General features: G+C 50.2%; 1 protein-coding gene across 1 annotated transcript; it reads left to right on the top strand.

Moving 5' to 3' along the window:
* Positions 1–5112: 5112 nt before the first annotated feature.
* PSRC1 (proline and serine rich coiled-coil 1) lies at positions 5113–9287 on the top strand (the record flags this gene model as incomplete). Its single annotated transcript, XM_080692835.1, has 6 exons — positions 5113–5131; positions 5222–5279; positions 6663–7104; positions 7702–7816; positions 7914–8162; positions 9190–9287. The coding sequence occupies 6 exons, from the start codon at positions 5113–5115 to the stop codon at positions 9285–9287; spliced, it is 981 nt and encodes a 326-aa protein (XP_080548961.1).
* Between the last annotated feature and the right edge of the window lie 5193 nt (positions 9288–14480).

Raw genomic sequence — 14480 nt, 5'->3', positions numbered from 1 at the left:
AAAATAGGTCTGGAAGTGTAGCCCGGAGGTAGAAGGGCTTTCAGGAACCCCAGTGCCACAAAAATAAAAAAATCAATCAATTGAGCTAGGTGTGATGGCGCACGCTTGTAATCCCAGCATTTGGGAGGCTGAGACAGGAGGATCGAGGTTCATGGCCAGCCTCAGCTACTTAGGCCCCTTGCAACTCAGTGAGACCCTGTTTCCAAATAAAGACTAAAAAATAGGGCTAGGGGTGTAGCTCGAAGGTAGAATGCCCCTGGATTCCATCCCCAGTACCACAGACACACAAAAAAATTAATAATATGGCTAAGGGGATAGCTCAGAGGTAGGATGCCCCTGGGTTCAATCCCCAATACCAACAAAAATGATTGTATGGAGTTCCAGGATCCTAAGTCTCCTTTTTTTTTTTTTTTTTTTTGGTGTCACCAAGGATTGAACTCAGGAGCATTCTGCCTCTAAAGCAGATGCTTTCCCTAATATGTGAGAGTTAGGGAGAAATGGGTCATAGGAGGAACTCTAGATGAAAAAGGGAATCCTATAGAGGAGCAAACAAGACAACCTAAAGGAGGAGAAAGGAGGTGGGAAGAGGAAAATCTCTAAAACATACAATGTATTTAAACATATTGAAGTCAACCACTAAGCCAAGCAATGGAAGGAGGGACTGGGAGGGAATGTGGTGGGAATTGGGTAGGGGTTAAATCAGTGATGTTTACATCTTGGAAGTTGGTCCCATGCAAAGAATGTCAGGCTAGATAAGAGGCCACTGAAGCATCAGAACCTTGGCTCCCCAGCCCTGGTCCGGCCCAGTCTACAGCTTGGAGAGAGAGCTCATCTCTACACAGCCCTGCCCAAATGTGAAATCATGAGCAAATGACTGGCTGCTGCTGTTCCTAGTCGCTAATTTTTGAAGTGGTTTGTTGCATAATAATAGGTGACTGGGCTGGAGTAGTAGCTCAGAAGCAGCGTTTGCCTAGCACGTGTGAGTCCCTGGGTCCATCTCCCTGCACTACAGAAAACCCAACAAGGCACATTTGTAATCCCAGCATTCAGGAGGCTGAGACCGGAGGATCGCGGTTCGCAGACAGCCTCAGCTACTTAGTGAGGCCCTTTGCAACTCAGTGAGACCCTGTTTCAAAAATAAAGAATAAAGCCGGGCGTGGTGGCGCACGCTTGTAATACCCGCACTTGGGAGGCAGAGACAGGAGGATCGTGCTGGTTCAAAGCCAGCCCCGCTGGCTTAAGAGACCCTGTTTCCAAATAAAAATATAAAATAGGTCTGGGAATGTAGCCTGGAGGTAGGAGAGTTTCCAGGAACCCCAGTACCACCAAAACCAAACAAACAAACAACAAAAAAAAACCGAACAAGTAAACAAAAATAATATGAACAGTAAACAAAAAGATAACTAAAACAGCCTTCTTGCATCAGGCACTGAATTAAGTGTTTCATCTCTTTTACTCTTAATTTTACAAACGGGGAAGTTTAAACCAGGGGTAGTGGCGCACGCCTGGAATCCCAGCATATGTGAGGCTGAGACCTGGAGGATCGCGGTTCCCGGACAGCCTCAGCTACTTAGTGAGGCCCTTTGCAACTCAGTGAGACCTGGTTTCAAAATAAAGAATAAGAAATAGGGCTGGAGTCTAGCTCGGAGGTAGAATGTCCCTGGGTTTCATGCCCAGTACTGCAAAACAAAAACAACAACAACAAAAAAAAAAAAATGAAGAAAGAAGTTGAAATACATATATCATACAATTGTAAGCAGCAGAGCTGGGATGTGACTCCAAGACTTCTCTGTTTCCTTTCAACTCTTTCATCCAGTGGGTCTGGGTTGGAATCATTGGTTTAAGAAATAATTTTTTTCCAAGAGGCAGTAAATTTTTGTGTGTGTGTGGTACTGGGAATCCAACCCGGGCATGCTGCTTCCAAACCATATCCCCAGCCCCATTTCTTTCCTTCTTTCTTTCTTTCTTTCTTTCTTTCTTTCTTTCTTTCTTTCTTTCTTTCTTTTTTGGTGGTACTAGGGGTGGAACCCAGAGGCTTTCTACCTCCGGGCTATACTCCCAGACCTGTTTTATATTTTATTTGGAAACAGAGTCTCACTAAGTTGCTGAGAGCCTCACTAAGCAGCTGAGGCTGGCTTCGAACCTGTGCGATCCTCCTGTCTCAGCCTCCCAAGTAGCCTCAGCTATTTAGGGGATTACAAGCGTGCGCCACCACGCCCGGCTTATTCTTTATTTTGTAACAGGGTCTCACTGAGTTGTGGAAAGCCTCACAAGTTGCTGATGTTGGTCTCAAACCTGTGATCTTCCTGTCTCAGCCTCCCAAGTACTGGGATGACAAGTGTGTGCCACCACGCTTGGCTGGCACTAAACATTAAGAAAGGTTTTCAGGAGGAAAAGAATATGACTGAGCTGAGAAAGGTGTGGAAGGGCTTTTCAGTTCAGACTAAGATTTTCAGTTGAGGCAACATATCTATTCCAACCTTGTTCAACTGGAGCTCCACCAGAATTAAGCCCCATGTCACAGGAATCCACTGTGTATCACAAAGCACATCTTCCTATACATATAGAGTACTACTGCTTACGTAGCATCCTTGAGAAAATAGTCATGCAAATTATTTGTAGGGATAATGCACTTACAGGACCCCTGCTTAAGAATGTCAGGGGAGCTGGAGATGGTGGTACATGCCTAGAATCCTAGAATTTTGGAGGCTGAGACAGAGTACAGATTTGAGACCAGCCGCAGCAGCTTGGTGAGGCTATCAGCAACTTAGCAAGACCCTGTTTCAAAACAAAAAATAAAATAAAATAAAAGGGCTGGGGATGTTGCTCAGAGGTAGAATTGGTTCAATGCCCAGGACCACAAATATCAAATATTTCCCAGAGTAGTGGCCTTATGCTAGCCAAAGAACTTGTGTGGCTGAAATTTGTATTTCCTGGCTTTGCCATCATTCTGACAGAAGTGAGAGTAGTTAGTTCTGTTGCTTTTTTTCTTTTACCCTGGTATGACAATATCTTTCAAAAATCATAATTTGAACCAGGCGTGGTGGCGCACGCTTGTAATCCCAGCATTCAGGAGGCTGAGACAGGAGGATCTCAGTCCACAGCCAGCCTCAGCTACTACTTAGTGAGGCCCTCTGCAACTCAGTGAGACCCTGCTTCAAAATAAAGACTAAAAAATAGGGCTGGGAGTGGAGCTCAGACATAGAATGCCCCTGCGTTCCATCTCTAGTACCGCAAAACAAAAACAAACCTTGATGTTATAATTAATCTCCTAACCCTTCCTTGTTCCACAAATAAGTGAACAGAGGCCCAAGAGGGCAGGTATACTGCAGCCTGCCTGCTTTGTAGACAGTCATGGTTAGAGTTGAACACCTATCTCCTCGTGTACAAAGCCAGTTTTTTTCTTTTTTTCCTCTTTCTTTCTTTCTTTCTTTCTTTCTTTCTTTCTTTCTTTCTTTCTTTCTTTCTTTCTTTCTTTCTTTCGTACTGGGATTCCTGGAAACCCTTCTACCTCCGGGCTACACTCCCAGACCTATTTTTATACTTTTATTTGGAAACAGGGTCTCTTAAACCAGCGTGGCTGGCTTCAAACCTGCGCGATTCTCTTGTCTCTGCCTCCCAAGCATGGGGATTACAAGGGTGCACCGCCACGCCCGGCCAAAGCCAGTTTCTTAATACCTAATGGTCTTGCTTTAAAATAACAAAGCAGGAGCTGACCAGGTGGGACACACCTGTAGCCACTGTACTTGCGAGGCTGAGACAGGATGGCAGGTTCCAGGACAGCATCAGTATTTCGTCATACTCTCAGCAACTTAACAAGAACTTGTTTTGAGAGAAAAAAGGGGGGATGTTGAGGGTGTAGCTTGGAGGAAAATGCTTCTGGGTTCAATATCCAGTACCCCCCCCCGCAAAAAAAATAGCGGGGCGTGGTGCACGCTTGTAATCTCAGTACTTGGTAGGCAGAGACAGGAGGATTGCAGATTGGAGACCAGCCTTAGCATTTAGTGAGGTCATCTGTAACTTGGTGAAACCCTGTTTTAAAAAGTAAGATAGAGGCGGGCGTAGACAGCCTCAGCTACTTAGTGAGGCCCTTCGCAACTCAGTGAGACCTTGTTTCAAAATAGAGAAGAAAAAAAAATAGGGCAGGGGGTGTAGCTCGGAGATCAAACGCCTCTGGGTTCCATCCCCAGACCCGAAAAACCAAAAACCAAAAACCAAAAAAAAGGATTGGGGTTGCAGCTCAGTGGTAGAGTGCTCCTGGGTTCACCCCCACTACCAAGAAAACACGCGCGCGCCCAACGGAGGATGTACTTTAGAGAATCTCAATATACTCAAATGCTTCCGTGCCCCTTAACTTGGAAAAATCGCAAGTGGGGAAGCCAGGCACTCGAGCAGGCCCGGGGCCGAGTCTCCGCGCCCCGACCGACCGAGCCGAGGGCGGGCGGCGCGAAGCCCTCCCTCATTGGCCGGTGTTCGTGCGCGCCGCCGCGAGGCCCCGCCCCCGGGCCCGCCCCCGCCGCGCTCGGGGCCGCGCTCAGCTCGCCGCCGCCGGCTCCCGAGCTCGCTCCCACCTGCAGAGTCCCGGGCGGCTTCGCGCCGTGGCCACGCCCCTTCCCACCCGCCAATCACCGTGCGCGCGTGGCAGGAGTGGGTGGGGCCTAGGAAATTCGAAAGGAGCCCCGCCCCCTAGGAGCGGATTCCCGGGAGTTAGGTGGTGGAAAGAAAGCTCCTGCTGGAAGGTAAGGGGGCGGGAAGAGGGAAGTGTGGATGGGCCGCGGGTGTGGTGTCCGCGTGGTGCCCGCGGAGTGGAAATATGGGCAGGGGAGAGGAAGAACGCGGAGGATAGTGCGGGGAGGAAAGTGGGGGGCGCAGGGGTCCCGGAGGGCCACCGGGTGGGGGTGCGGGAGCGCTCTGCACCTTTCCACGAGGTAACCCAGTAGTTACTGGAACAGGTGCCACTCCTGGGCGCTCGCTTTGGCTCCAGGACACCCCCTCCCCGTCCTTGGCGTGCACCCTGAAATTAGCTGGGCGCCTTGGGCAAGATGGATACCTGAGGAAAGGTGTGTTTTCTCTGCAGCTCACATCTAAGCTGACGCTCTCCCCTGGCCTGACATGGAGGATTTGGAGGAAGGTAAAGAAGCCCTGGAGGGAAAAATGAGGCCCTTGTCTAGAAAGCAGGGGGTCGGGAACCAGTGACTGTCATTTACTCTTTCTCCTTCAGATGTCAAGTTTATTGTGGATGAGACCTTGGACTTTGGAACACTGTCCCCATCTGACAGGTACCAGCTCCTTTTTTCCCTACACACCTTTGTCTGTAACTTTTTTTTTTTTTTTTTTTTTTTTTGCGGTCCTGGGGATGGAACCCAGGGGCATTTTACCTCTGAGCTACACCCCCAGGCCTATTTTTTAATTCTTTATTTTGAAACAGGGTCTCACTAAGTTACAGAGGGCCTCACTAAATAGCTGAGGCTGTCTGCGAACCTCCATCCTCCTGTCCCAGCCTCCCGAATGCTGGGATTACAAGTGTGTGCCACCACGCCCGGCTTGTCTGTAACTTTGTGTGTGTGTGTGTGTGTGTGTGTGTGTGTGTGTGTGTGTGTGTGATACTGGAGATTGAACCCAGGGGCATTCTACCTTTGAACTACACCCCAGCCCAATTTTTTTATTTTTATTTTGAAACAGGGCCTCACTAGGTTGGTGAGAATCTCACTGCTTGGTGAGGCTGTCCCTGAACCTGCAATCCTCCTGTCTCAGCCTCTTAAGTATTAGGTGTGCACACCATGCCGGCTTGTAACTTCTAACTGCTGAAGTATTGGCCTCTGGAGCCAAAGCTGGTAGTTTAGCAGGATTTGTGCACTGAGGCTATTGGGTAACTGGTAGTCTCGGGTGTCTAGCACACTGTTTTTGAGGGGAGAGAGGGGAGAAGCTGCAATGATTTCAGGTGTTAAGAAGGGTAAATGGACCTGGGGCATCTCACCCTGGCATCATTTTCAATGACAGCAAATGCTGAAGGTCTATTAGGACTCCTAGAACCAAGTGTCTCATCACCTAGAGGCCAGATCGTGCAGCTGGAATGGGCATCAGGGTTTGGGGTGGCCCTGTAACAGGGGTTTTGCTCAGCCTTCCTTGCCCAGTCTCCTGGTCTCTGTTATGTGCTTAGCCATTGCCCTGTGGGAGGACACTTGTTTCCGTAGGCACACTCAATATGCAAGTGCCGAATTTGCCGGGTTTCCTCCCTTGTGATTCTTCAAGTTAAGGAAGCACTGAAGCATTTTTAATTTTAGGTTTTTTTTTTTTTTTTTTTTTTTTTTTGCAGGGTCTGGGGATGGAACCCAGGGTCATTCAACCTCTGAGCTACACCCCCTGCCTTATTTTTTATTCTTTATTTTGAAACCGGGTCTTACTGAGTTGCAGAGGGCCTCACTAAGTAGCTGAGGCTGTCCATGAACCGTGATCCTCCTGTCTCAGCCTCCCGAATGCTGGGATTAAAACGTGCGCCACCATGCTCGGCTTATTTTAGGTATATTGAGATTCTCTCAGAAGTATATCCCCCGTTGCGTGTGCGTGCATGTGCGTGTGTTCTCAGTACTGGGTACTGAGAGAACCCAGGAGTGCTCTGCCACTGGACTTGTGTGGGTTTGGTGCCGTGTTTGTTTTCTCAGTCGTGAGGAGGAAGACACAGCCGTGTTGGTGACTCCAGAGAAACCCCAACGACGGGGCCTCTCCCACAGAAGTGACCTGAATGCGGTGGCCCCTGCCCCCCAGGCTGTGAGGTTCAGCCTTGGCCCCCTCAGCCCGGAGAAGCTGGAGGAGATCCTGGATGAAGCCAACCGGCTGGCAGCTCAGCTGGAGCAGTGTGCGCTGCAGGAGCGGGAGAGCTCAGCGGAGGGTCGGGGGCCTCTTCGAGGGAAGCCCAGCCCTAGGCGGGAGACCTTTGTGCTGAAAGATAGCCCTGTCCGAGACCTCCTGCCTACTGTCAGCTCTTTGGGTTGGAGCACACCCTCCCCAGGCAGCCTGACACCTCGACTCCGGGGCAGCGATAGGAAGGGGTCAACCAGGGCTCCTCGGATGACGCCGGGAAAAAGACCTGCCAGTATGAAGAGGGTGAGTTTGCAGGGTTGAGCTGCGTGTGCCTCCCTAAGCACAGCTCATGACATGCTGTAGGCTTAGGGCAGTTTCCTCACTTGTCAAATGGGGATAATAAGCTGGGCCTGGCAGTATACACTCATAATCCCAGTAGTTGGGAGGCTGAGAGAGGAGGATCACGGGTTTGCGACCAGCCTCAGCTGCTTAGTGAGACCCTCTACAACTTAGTGAGACCCTGTTTCCAAATAAAGAATTAAAAATAGGGCTGGGGGTGTGGCTTGGAAGTAGAATGGCCCTGGGTTCATTCCCAGTACTGCCAAAAAAAAAAAAAGTGGAGATAATAATTCTACCTCTGGAATTATTGGAATGAAATGAGATAGCATCAGGAAGCCCTTATCACAGTTTTGATATCCAGGCTTTCTGTTGACTATAATAAGCTGTCAGTACAAGGGGTATGGGTGGCAGTGAGGATGATGATGATGTTGGCAGCTAAATTCTCCACTTCCTTACTGGGATCTAGCCAGCTCCCTCTTGTAGTCCTTAATCCCTTATGCCAACAGGACAGATACTTTCTCCATTCTAGTTCATTTCTCTTTCTCTCTCCTTGTGTTTCAGGAGTCGCCCACTTGCAATCCGTTACCTGTGTCCAAAAGCCCAGCATCGTCTCCTCTTGCAAGATCAACTCCTCCATCCCGGGGGAAAGCTGGACCTAGTGTGAGGACGGCAGCAAGTAAGACCAGGGCAGCAGAGCTGCGGGTGGCGGGGTCTGGGGAGTGGGCAGGAGGAAGTGGAACTCACCTTGAGATGCCTCTGCTCCTCTCCACCAGGCCCACCTACCTCTGTCAGACCAGCCTTGGCCCCGCAGCCCTCAGCCAGCAACACTCAGCGCCTGTCCCGGCCACCCGGGGCAGCTGCTAAGTCTTCCACTCGGCTGCCCGTTCCCTCAGCCATCCCCAGGCCCCCCAGCCGAATGCCTCTCGCCAGCCGGAGTGTACCACCTGGCAGAGGTGCCCTAGCTCCTGATTCTATGTCAACTCGGAAAGGGCTTCCAAGACCAAGCACCGCAGGGCACAGAGGTAAGAAAGAGTAGACATAAGAAATCAGGAGAAAGAGCCGGCGTGGTGGTGCACGCTTGTCATCCCAGTACTTGGGAAGCTGAAGTAAGAGGATTGAAGGTTCGTGGCTAGCCTCAGCTACTTAGTGAGGCCCTCTGCAGCTTAGTGAGAACCTGTTTCAAAATAAAGAATAAAAAAATAGGGCTGGGATATAGCTCAGACGTAGAATGCCCCTGGGTTCTATCCCCAGTACTTAAAAAAAAAAAAAAAAAGTAGGGCTGCGGGTGTAGCTTGGAGGTAGGATACCTCTGGGTTCAATCCCCAGTACTACAGAAAAAATAAATAAAAATAGAAATCAGGAGGAGGAAGGCTGGGTGTGGTGACACACACGTGTAATCCCAGTACTTAGAAGGCAGAGTCAGGAGATTGCAGGTCAAGACTAGACTCAGCTACTTAGTGATGGTCTTTCAAAATAAAAAGGGCTGGGATATGGCTCAGAGGTAGAATGACCCTGGATTCAGTGCCTAGTAACACACACACACACACACACACACACACACACACACACACACACACACATATATACACACACATACAAAATCCCAGTACTTAGAAGGCAGAGTCAGGAGATTGCAGGTCAAGACTAGACTCAGCTACTTAGTGATGGTCTTTCAAAATAAAAAGGGCTGGGATATGGCTCAGAGGTAGAATGACCCTGGATTCAGTGCCTAGTAACACACACACACACACACACACACATATATATATATACACACACATACAATCAGGAGGAAGAATACCTGTCCTGGCCCGGCCTGGCCTTGTTCCCCACAGGTAGCAACAGCGACTCCTTTGGTCGTCTTCTTTACCATTGCATTTGAAGACGGGGAGACTGAGTTAGGCATTGAACGTTGAGCTGGCCAGGATCTGACCCTTGGATTCTAAACACTCTTGGTTTTGGGCGGGCATTCTGCCTTCATCTAGTATTTCTTTTTGAGAAAGTCAGTTGCACTTTCTTCTAACTCATCTTTTTTATTAACCCGTCAAGTTCCTGCTTCCCAGCGACTGAATCTTCCTGTCACTGGCTCCGCTCGAGGTGGTCTGCAGCCCTCCAGGAAGGTTGCAGTCCCTGGCCCTACTAGGTAAGTCTGGTCCCTTTACCCTTGACATCTGGGCTTCTGAGCTGCCATGCCCTGCAGCCCTGAATTCCATGTAGAACGATGACAGTGCGGAGGGAGCTGGAGCAGGGAACAGGGCCCCATTTCTTCCCACCCAGAGGAGCCTGAACTTGATGGGTGACAGATGGGCTTAAGGAACAAGGGTGCTTTGCCGGGCGTGGTGACGCACGTTTGTAATCTCAGCACTCAGGAGGCTGAGACGGGAGGATCACGGTTCGTGAACAGCCTCAGCTAGTTAGTAAGGCTCTTTGCAACTCAGTGAGACCCTGTTTTAAAATAAAGAATAAAAAATAGGGCTGGGGTGTCGCTCAGAGGTAGAATGCCCCTGGGTTCCATCCCTAGTATGGCAACAACAACAAAAAGAAGAAGAGTGCTTTAAGCAGTTCCTCCTCTCTCCAGGTAAAGAAATCAGGACAGCAAGCAAGAACTTAGTAGCAAACCACTACAGTCGCCACCTGGACTCACCTCTGCCAGCAGGCCCTGACTCCAGCAGCTCTGGCCCAGGGGCAGAAGATGCCACCAGGGCCGATCCCCCCAGGAGTAGAGCCCATGGGAGATAGGGTGGCTTGGGGATAAGCAAGAGAAGACTCAAGCTCTCTGGGCTGAAAGAAGGTGACAGGAAAAGAGATCACCGCCCAGCAGTGAAACTAGCAAACGGAACATGGAAAATGCAGGCAAATGGCTTGTTCTCTTCCACTCCTACTCTTGCGGTCAGCCCCAGAGAGTCTGATCTTCCCAGGCCCTGGCTTGCTGGACAGCTCACATAAATGTGGCCAGCCCCACTGTCAGAGGAGAGGTCCTCCTGAATCACGTCCTCCACTGGACCTGCGTCTGCTTCAAGATGCAAGTAGGCCCCTGGTCTCCAGAACCTGTTTTCTGTGAGTTCTCTGAAACTCACAGGCCAATTGATGATAAGCTTACTTAGTCTGTTTTTCTAAAATAAAATGAATGTATTTTTATATTTTCTGTTTGCCTGAAAGTAGATACTGCTTTTGCTGACAATTTGAAGTAAACTTCTGTGCAATTCCAGTGAGTGCTGGGCTGGACCTCCCAGGCACAGGCCTGAATACGTCCTAGGGCCTTGGGCTTCACCAGCTTATCAGACTGTAACTACCCCCTGTCCCCTTGTTGACATTTGATGGGAACAGGCTGCCTTTCTGCAGATCCAGATATTATTAGAAGGTGAAGGTCAAAGTTAAGTAAGTGTAAATCACATTGTGTGAAGCTGTTATGCTGGAGCCAAGGAAATTATTCATATTCTAAATGTAAATGTCCTTTTCTGGCAAAATGATAGAGCCTGCTGGGAACTTTGGCTTCTTATGAGATGAGGAGCAGTCCTTTTGGTGTTGCTAGGCTTCCCTGATCACCTCAGTCACAAGATGCTGCCACGCTCTACCTCACAGCACTTGAAAGTTGTCTCCTTTCATCTCCTGCTAGATTCAAGGGCTGTATTTACCGGTGTTTGCAGTACCCTAATTTTGTGATTGCGGTGCATTTCATCCAGTTATTTAAAATTTTTGTGCATAAAATGGCAGTGTTTGCTGAATAAATGACAAAGGCTCCTTTAACAGATCTAGTTTAGGATCTCCCATTTTTTTTTTTTTTAATTGTTATTTGTTTTTTTTGGCGGCACTGGAGATGGAACCCAGGGGCATTCTGTGTCTGAGCTACATCCCCAGCCCTATTTTCTTTTATTCTTTATTTTGGAACAAGTTCTCACTGAGTTGCAATGGGCCTCACTTAGTAGCTGAGGCTGTCCACCAACCACGATCCTCCTGTCTTAGCCTCCCAAATGCTGGGATTACAAGCGTGCGCCGCCACGCCCAGCTATCTCCCATGTTTTTGCACCCTTTGATTCTCACAATCAGAACCAACTCAATTTCCTTTTTTTTTTTTTTTGGTGGTACTGGGGTTCCTGGAAGCCCTCCTTCCTCCGGGCTACACTCCCAGACCTATTTTATATTTTTGAAACAGGGTCTCTTACGCCAGCGCGGCTGGCTTCGAACCTGCGCGATCCTCCTGCCTCCGCCTCCCAAGCGCGGGGATTACAAGCGTGCGCCACCACGCCTGGCCTCAATTTCCTTTTGAGCTTTAAAGGGAATATCCTCTTTGGAAGCCAGGCCATGACTTAAGGACTGCAACAGGCAACTGGCACAGGAGAGTGGGTCTGCCCGCTGGTAGCCCAACCCACTCCTGTACCCAAGTGCCCTTCAATGAAGGCCCCTCCCCTGTCCCTGGAGTCAGGGGCCCTCCATGGCTTTTCCCTCTTTATGACTGATCTTAAGCCGGGCGTGGTGGCGCACACTTGTAATCCCCGCGCTTGGGAGGCTGAGACAGGAGGATCGCATAGGTTCGATGCCAGCCTCAGTTACTTAGTGAGGCTCTCAGCAACTTAGTGAGACCCTGTTTCCAAATAAATAAAAAATAGGTCTGGGAGTGTAGCCTAGAGGTAGGAAGCCTCTGGGTTCTACCCCCAATACCACCAAAGGAAAAAAGAAAGGAAACCTTAGATGTGTTTTCCAGCTTCCTGCACTGGTGCCCTGCAGAGTGACTTCCTGCTCGGCCCTGCCAGCAGGAACATCAGCAAGCCTAGGCACATTCCTAGTTATGGCCAGCAGGTGGCGCGTTGTATGAGCCAAGAAGCCCTTCTTGGGTCACAGACCTGTGTACTCTTGCCCCCTGGTGGCTGGAGAAGGCAAGGCATGTTGTGTTCACACTCTGCGTGAATCTTGAGTTTTGCCTCCAGCCCCAGCCCTTCCCATTCCAAACCAGCTTAAGCAGCATTCATTTGGCAGCTCCTACCTGCGGGAGCTGCCCTTCTTGTTCAGCTAACTGCTCGCCTCCTTCCCTACTGGCCTGGCTTTTATTTTTTATGTACTCTCCATCCTCCACCTCCTCCACCCCAGGAACAACAAGGAGAGCCAGTGTTTATTGGCCTCTTATGCACTGTGAACTGTTTTAAGCACTTTATATGTGTTAGCTCATTTAATTCTCACAAAAGTTCAATTAGGTGGATACTGTTATCATCATCCTTATTTCGAAGGTAGAGAAACCAAGGCTCAGATTAAGTCACTCAGCCTGTTCCTAATTACCACCTTAGGGCGCCCATGTTAACTCCCTGTCTAGGCGGCTGAATGAACCTTTGACAAACACACAACATGGGGTTAGCAGTAAAGGCAGAGGGCACGTACTGAGCTCCGGTCTGAGTAGTTGCTTCATTTTCCAACGATATAAAAAAAAATGATATAAAAAAAGGCCCAGAACAGTGGCATTAGGGGCCACCTAATCACCGAGTACCCTTAAATCCCCATCTTCTGCTCATCTCAGCCCTTCTCTGATGAATTCTGCCCCAGAAAGCTCGCTCCTGTAGAGGCCTCTGCCCTAGAGGCTGGGCTGGAGACCTTTCTGCTCTGTGCAGCCTCTTACCCCAGAGTCCTGCCCACCTACCTGGTCTTTCCTGGGGCTGCCAGAACTGCCTCTGTGCTTAGGAGGCTTCAGGGGGCTGCTGGGGGGCCCCACAGATGGACAAGCTTTTCAGCCATTGGTGCCCGAGTCCCTCTGACCTCCTGTCTGGTCTTCCTCCTGCCTGATCTTTTGTTTAAGTGCAGGCAGCCACCCGTAGGAGGACAGGGCGCCACAGACGCAGGTGACAGCAAGGCACCACCCGCACAGAACTAGTTTATTCAATAGTATGGGGGATGGAAAAAACAACAACAAAACTCTACCATATTTACAATAACAATCAAACTGTACAATCTGATGGTTAGTATCAAGTTAGCATCCAGCATCTTTGTATTTTCTTAAGTCAAGTCATCAGTAGTAAAAACCAGTTAAATTTTTAACCCTTTGCAGGAATTGCTAGGGGTAGGGAGAGGGCAGGGGGAGAATGCATGGCAGAAAACCCAGAGGCCAGCCTTCCAAAGGAGGAACAGGACACTTTCTCCTGCCCGGAGCCTCTTTTTCTAGCCACCTGCTCCAGAAGGAAAGTCAGTGGAAAGGTCAAAATACATGCTTAAAGGGTGACTCAAATGAACGGCAATGGCACATCAGGGAGAAGTGGAGCGAGGCAAGGGCGTCGGGCCCCCAAGCCAGGCTGCTGGGTACGGCTGCTGGGTACACGCCCGACCTACGACAGCCACATCGGACCCCTGGGACCAGACACGAACCCATCCCAACACAAGGAGCAAATAAATAAAAAATATATATTAACTCTCTCTTCACAGGGAGCTGGGGTGGAGCGAGGGACAAAGAGGAACAGGACCTGGTCTTTTGAAGAAGAGAGCCAATTCCAAGAAGGGGTTAAAAATAGAACATGTCTCGGAGGCCACAGCGGGTCAGACAAAGTGGCGTTTGTCTGACTGGGGTGGGGAGTGGGTGAATGGACACCGGAACCCAGACTTGAAACCTGTGCTTGAGGCCCCTCGGGGCAGCTGGGCCAGCTCTGTGCTTGTTCTTCCTCCGGGTCCCACCCACACCACAGCAAAGAAGCGCAACTTAACACACGACTGGCCTTCCCCCGGAGCGGGTCGGGCAGGAGAAATGAAGCACTTTGGGGTCAGCAAACTGAGCAAACGCCTGGGCTGCAGCACACGGCCAGAGTCCAGGACAGGGAGAGGGGCTGGCAGCCGGCCCCCGCCTGGGGACGCAGGCTCCCCTTGAAACGTGTTCATGCAGCATTTGGGGGTCCAGGGGCGCTGAGTTCTTCTGCCCCTGGCCGGACAGGGCTTTTCCAGTTCCTGGGAGCGGCGCGCCCGGGCGGGCGGGAGCACCTTCGCCCACTGAGGCCTGCCCGCGCGGCCTGCAGGGTCTAATGCCCCGGGCGCATGTGGCTTTGTCCTTTCCTTTTGGTGATGGCAAACGAGGGGCAGGCCCCTAAGAGTCCCTCTCCTCCCAGAGGCACAGCAGATGGGAAACTGAGGAGGCTGGGGAGCATCCTGGGAGGTCCTAACCTCTTTGGGAGGGGAAAGGGGAGTCAGTTTCCAGCGTATAAAAAAAATTAATCCCTGAAGTCATGAAGAGTGGAGATCTTTTTAAAATTCTTTTTTCCTCTTTTCTGAAAAACTTTGTCTTGGAGATGTTGGCCCCAGGGGTCCAAAGTGCAGTGGGGGTGGCAGGGGAGGGAGTTGGCACTAGATGGCCTTAGGTTTAAGGCCCAGGCTCC

Source organism: Muscardinus avellanarius (genome assembly GCF_963383645.1).
Source record: "Muscardinus avellanarius genome assembly, chromosome: 3".
Taxonomy (NCBI): Eukaryota; Metazoa; Chordata; class Mammalia; order Rodentia; family Gliridae; genus Muscardinus; species Muscardinus avellanarius.
This window is presented reverse-complemented; position numbering and strand designations above follow the sequence as displayed.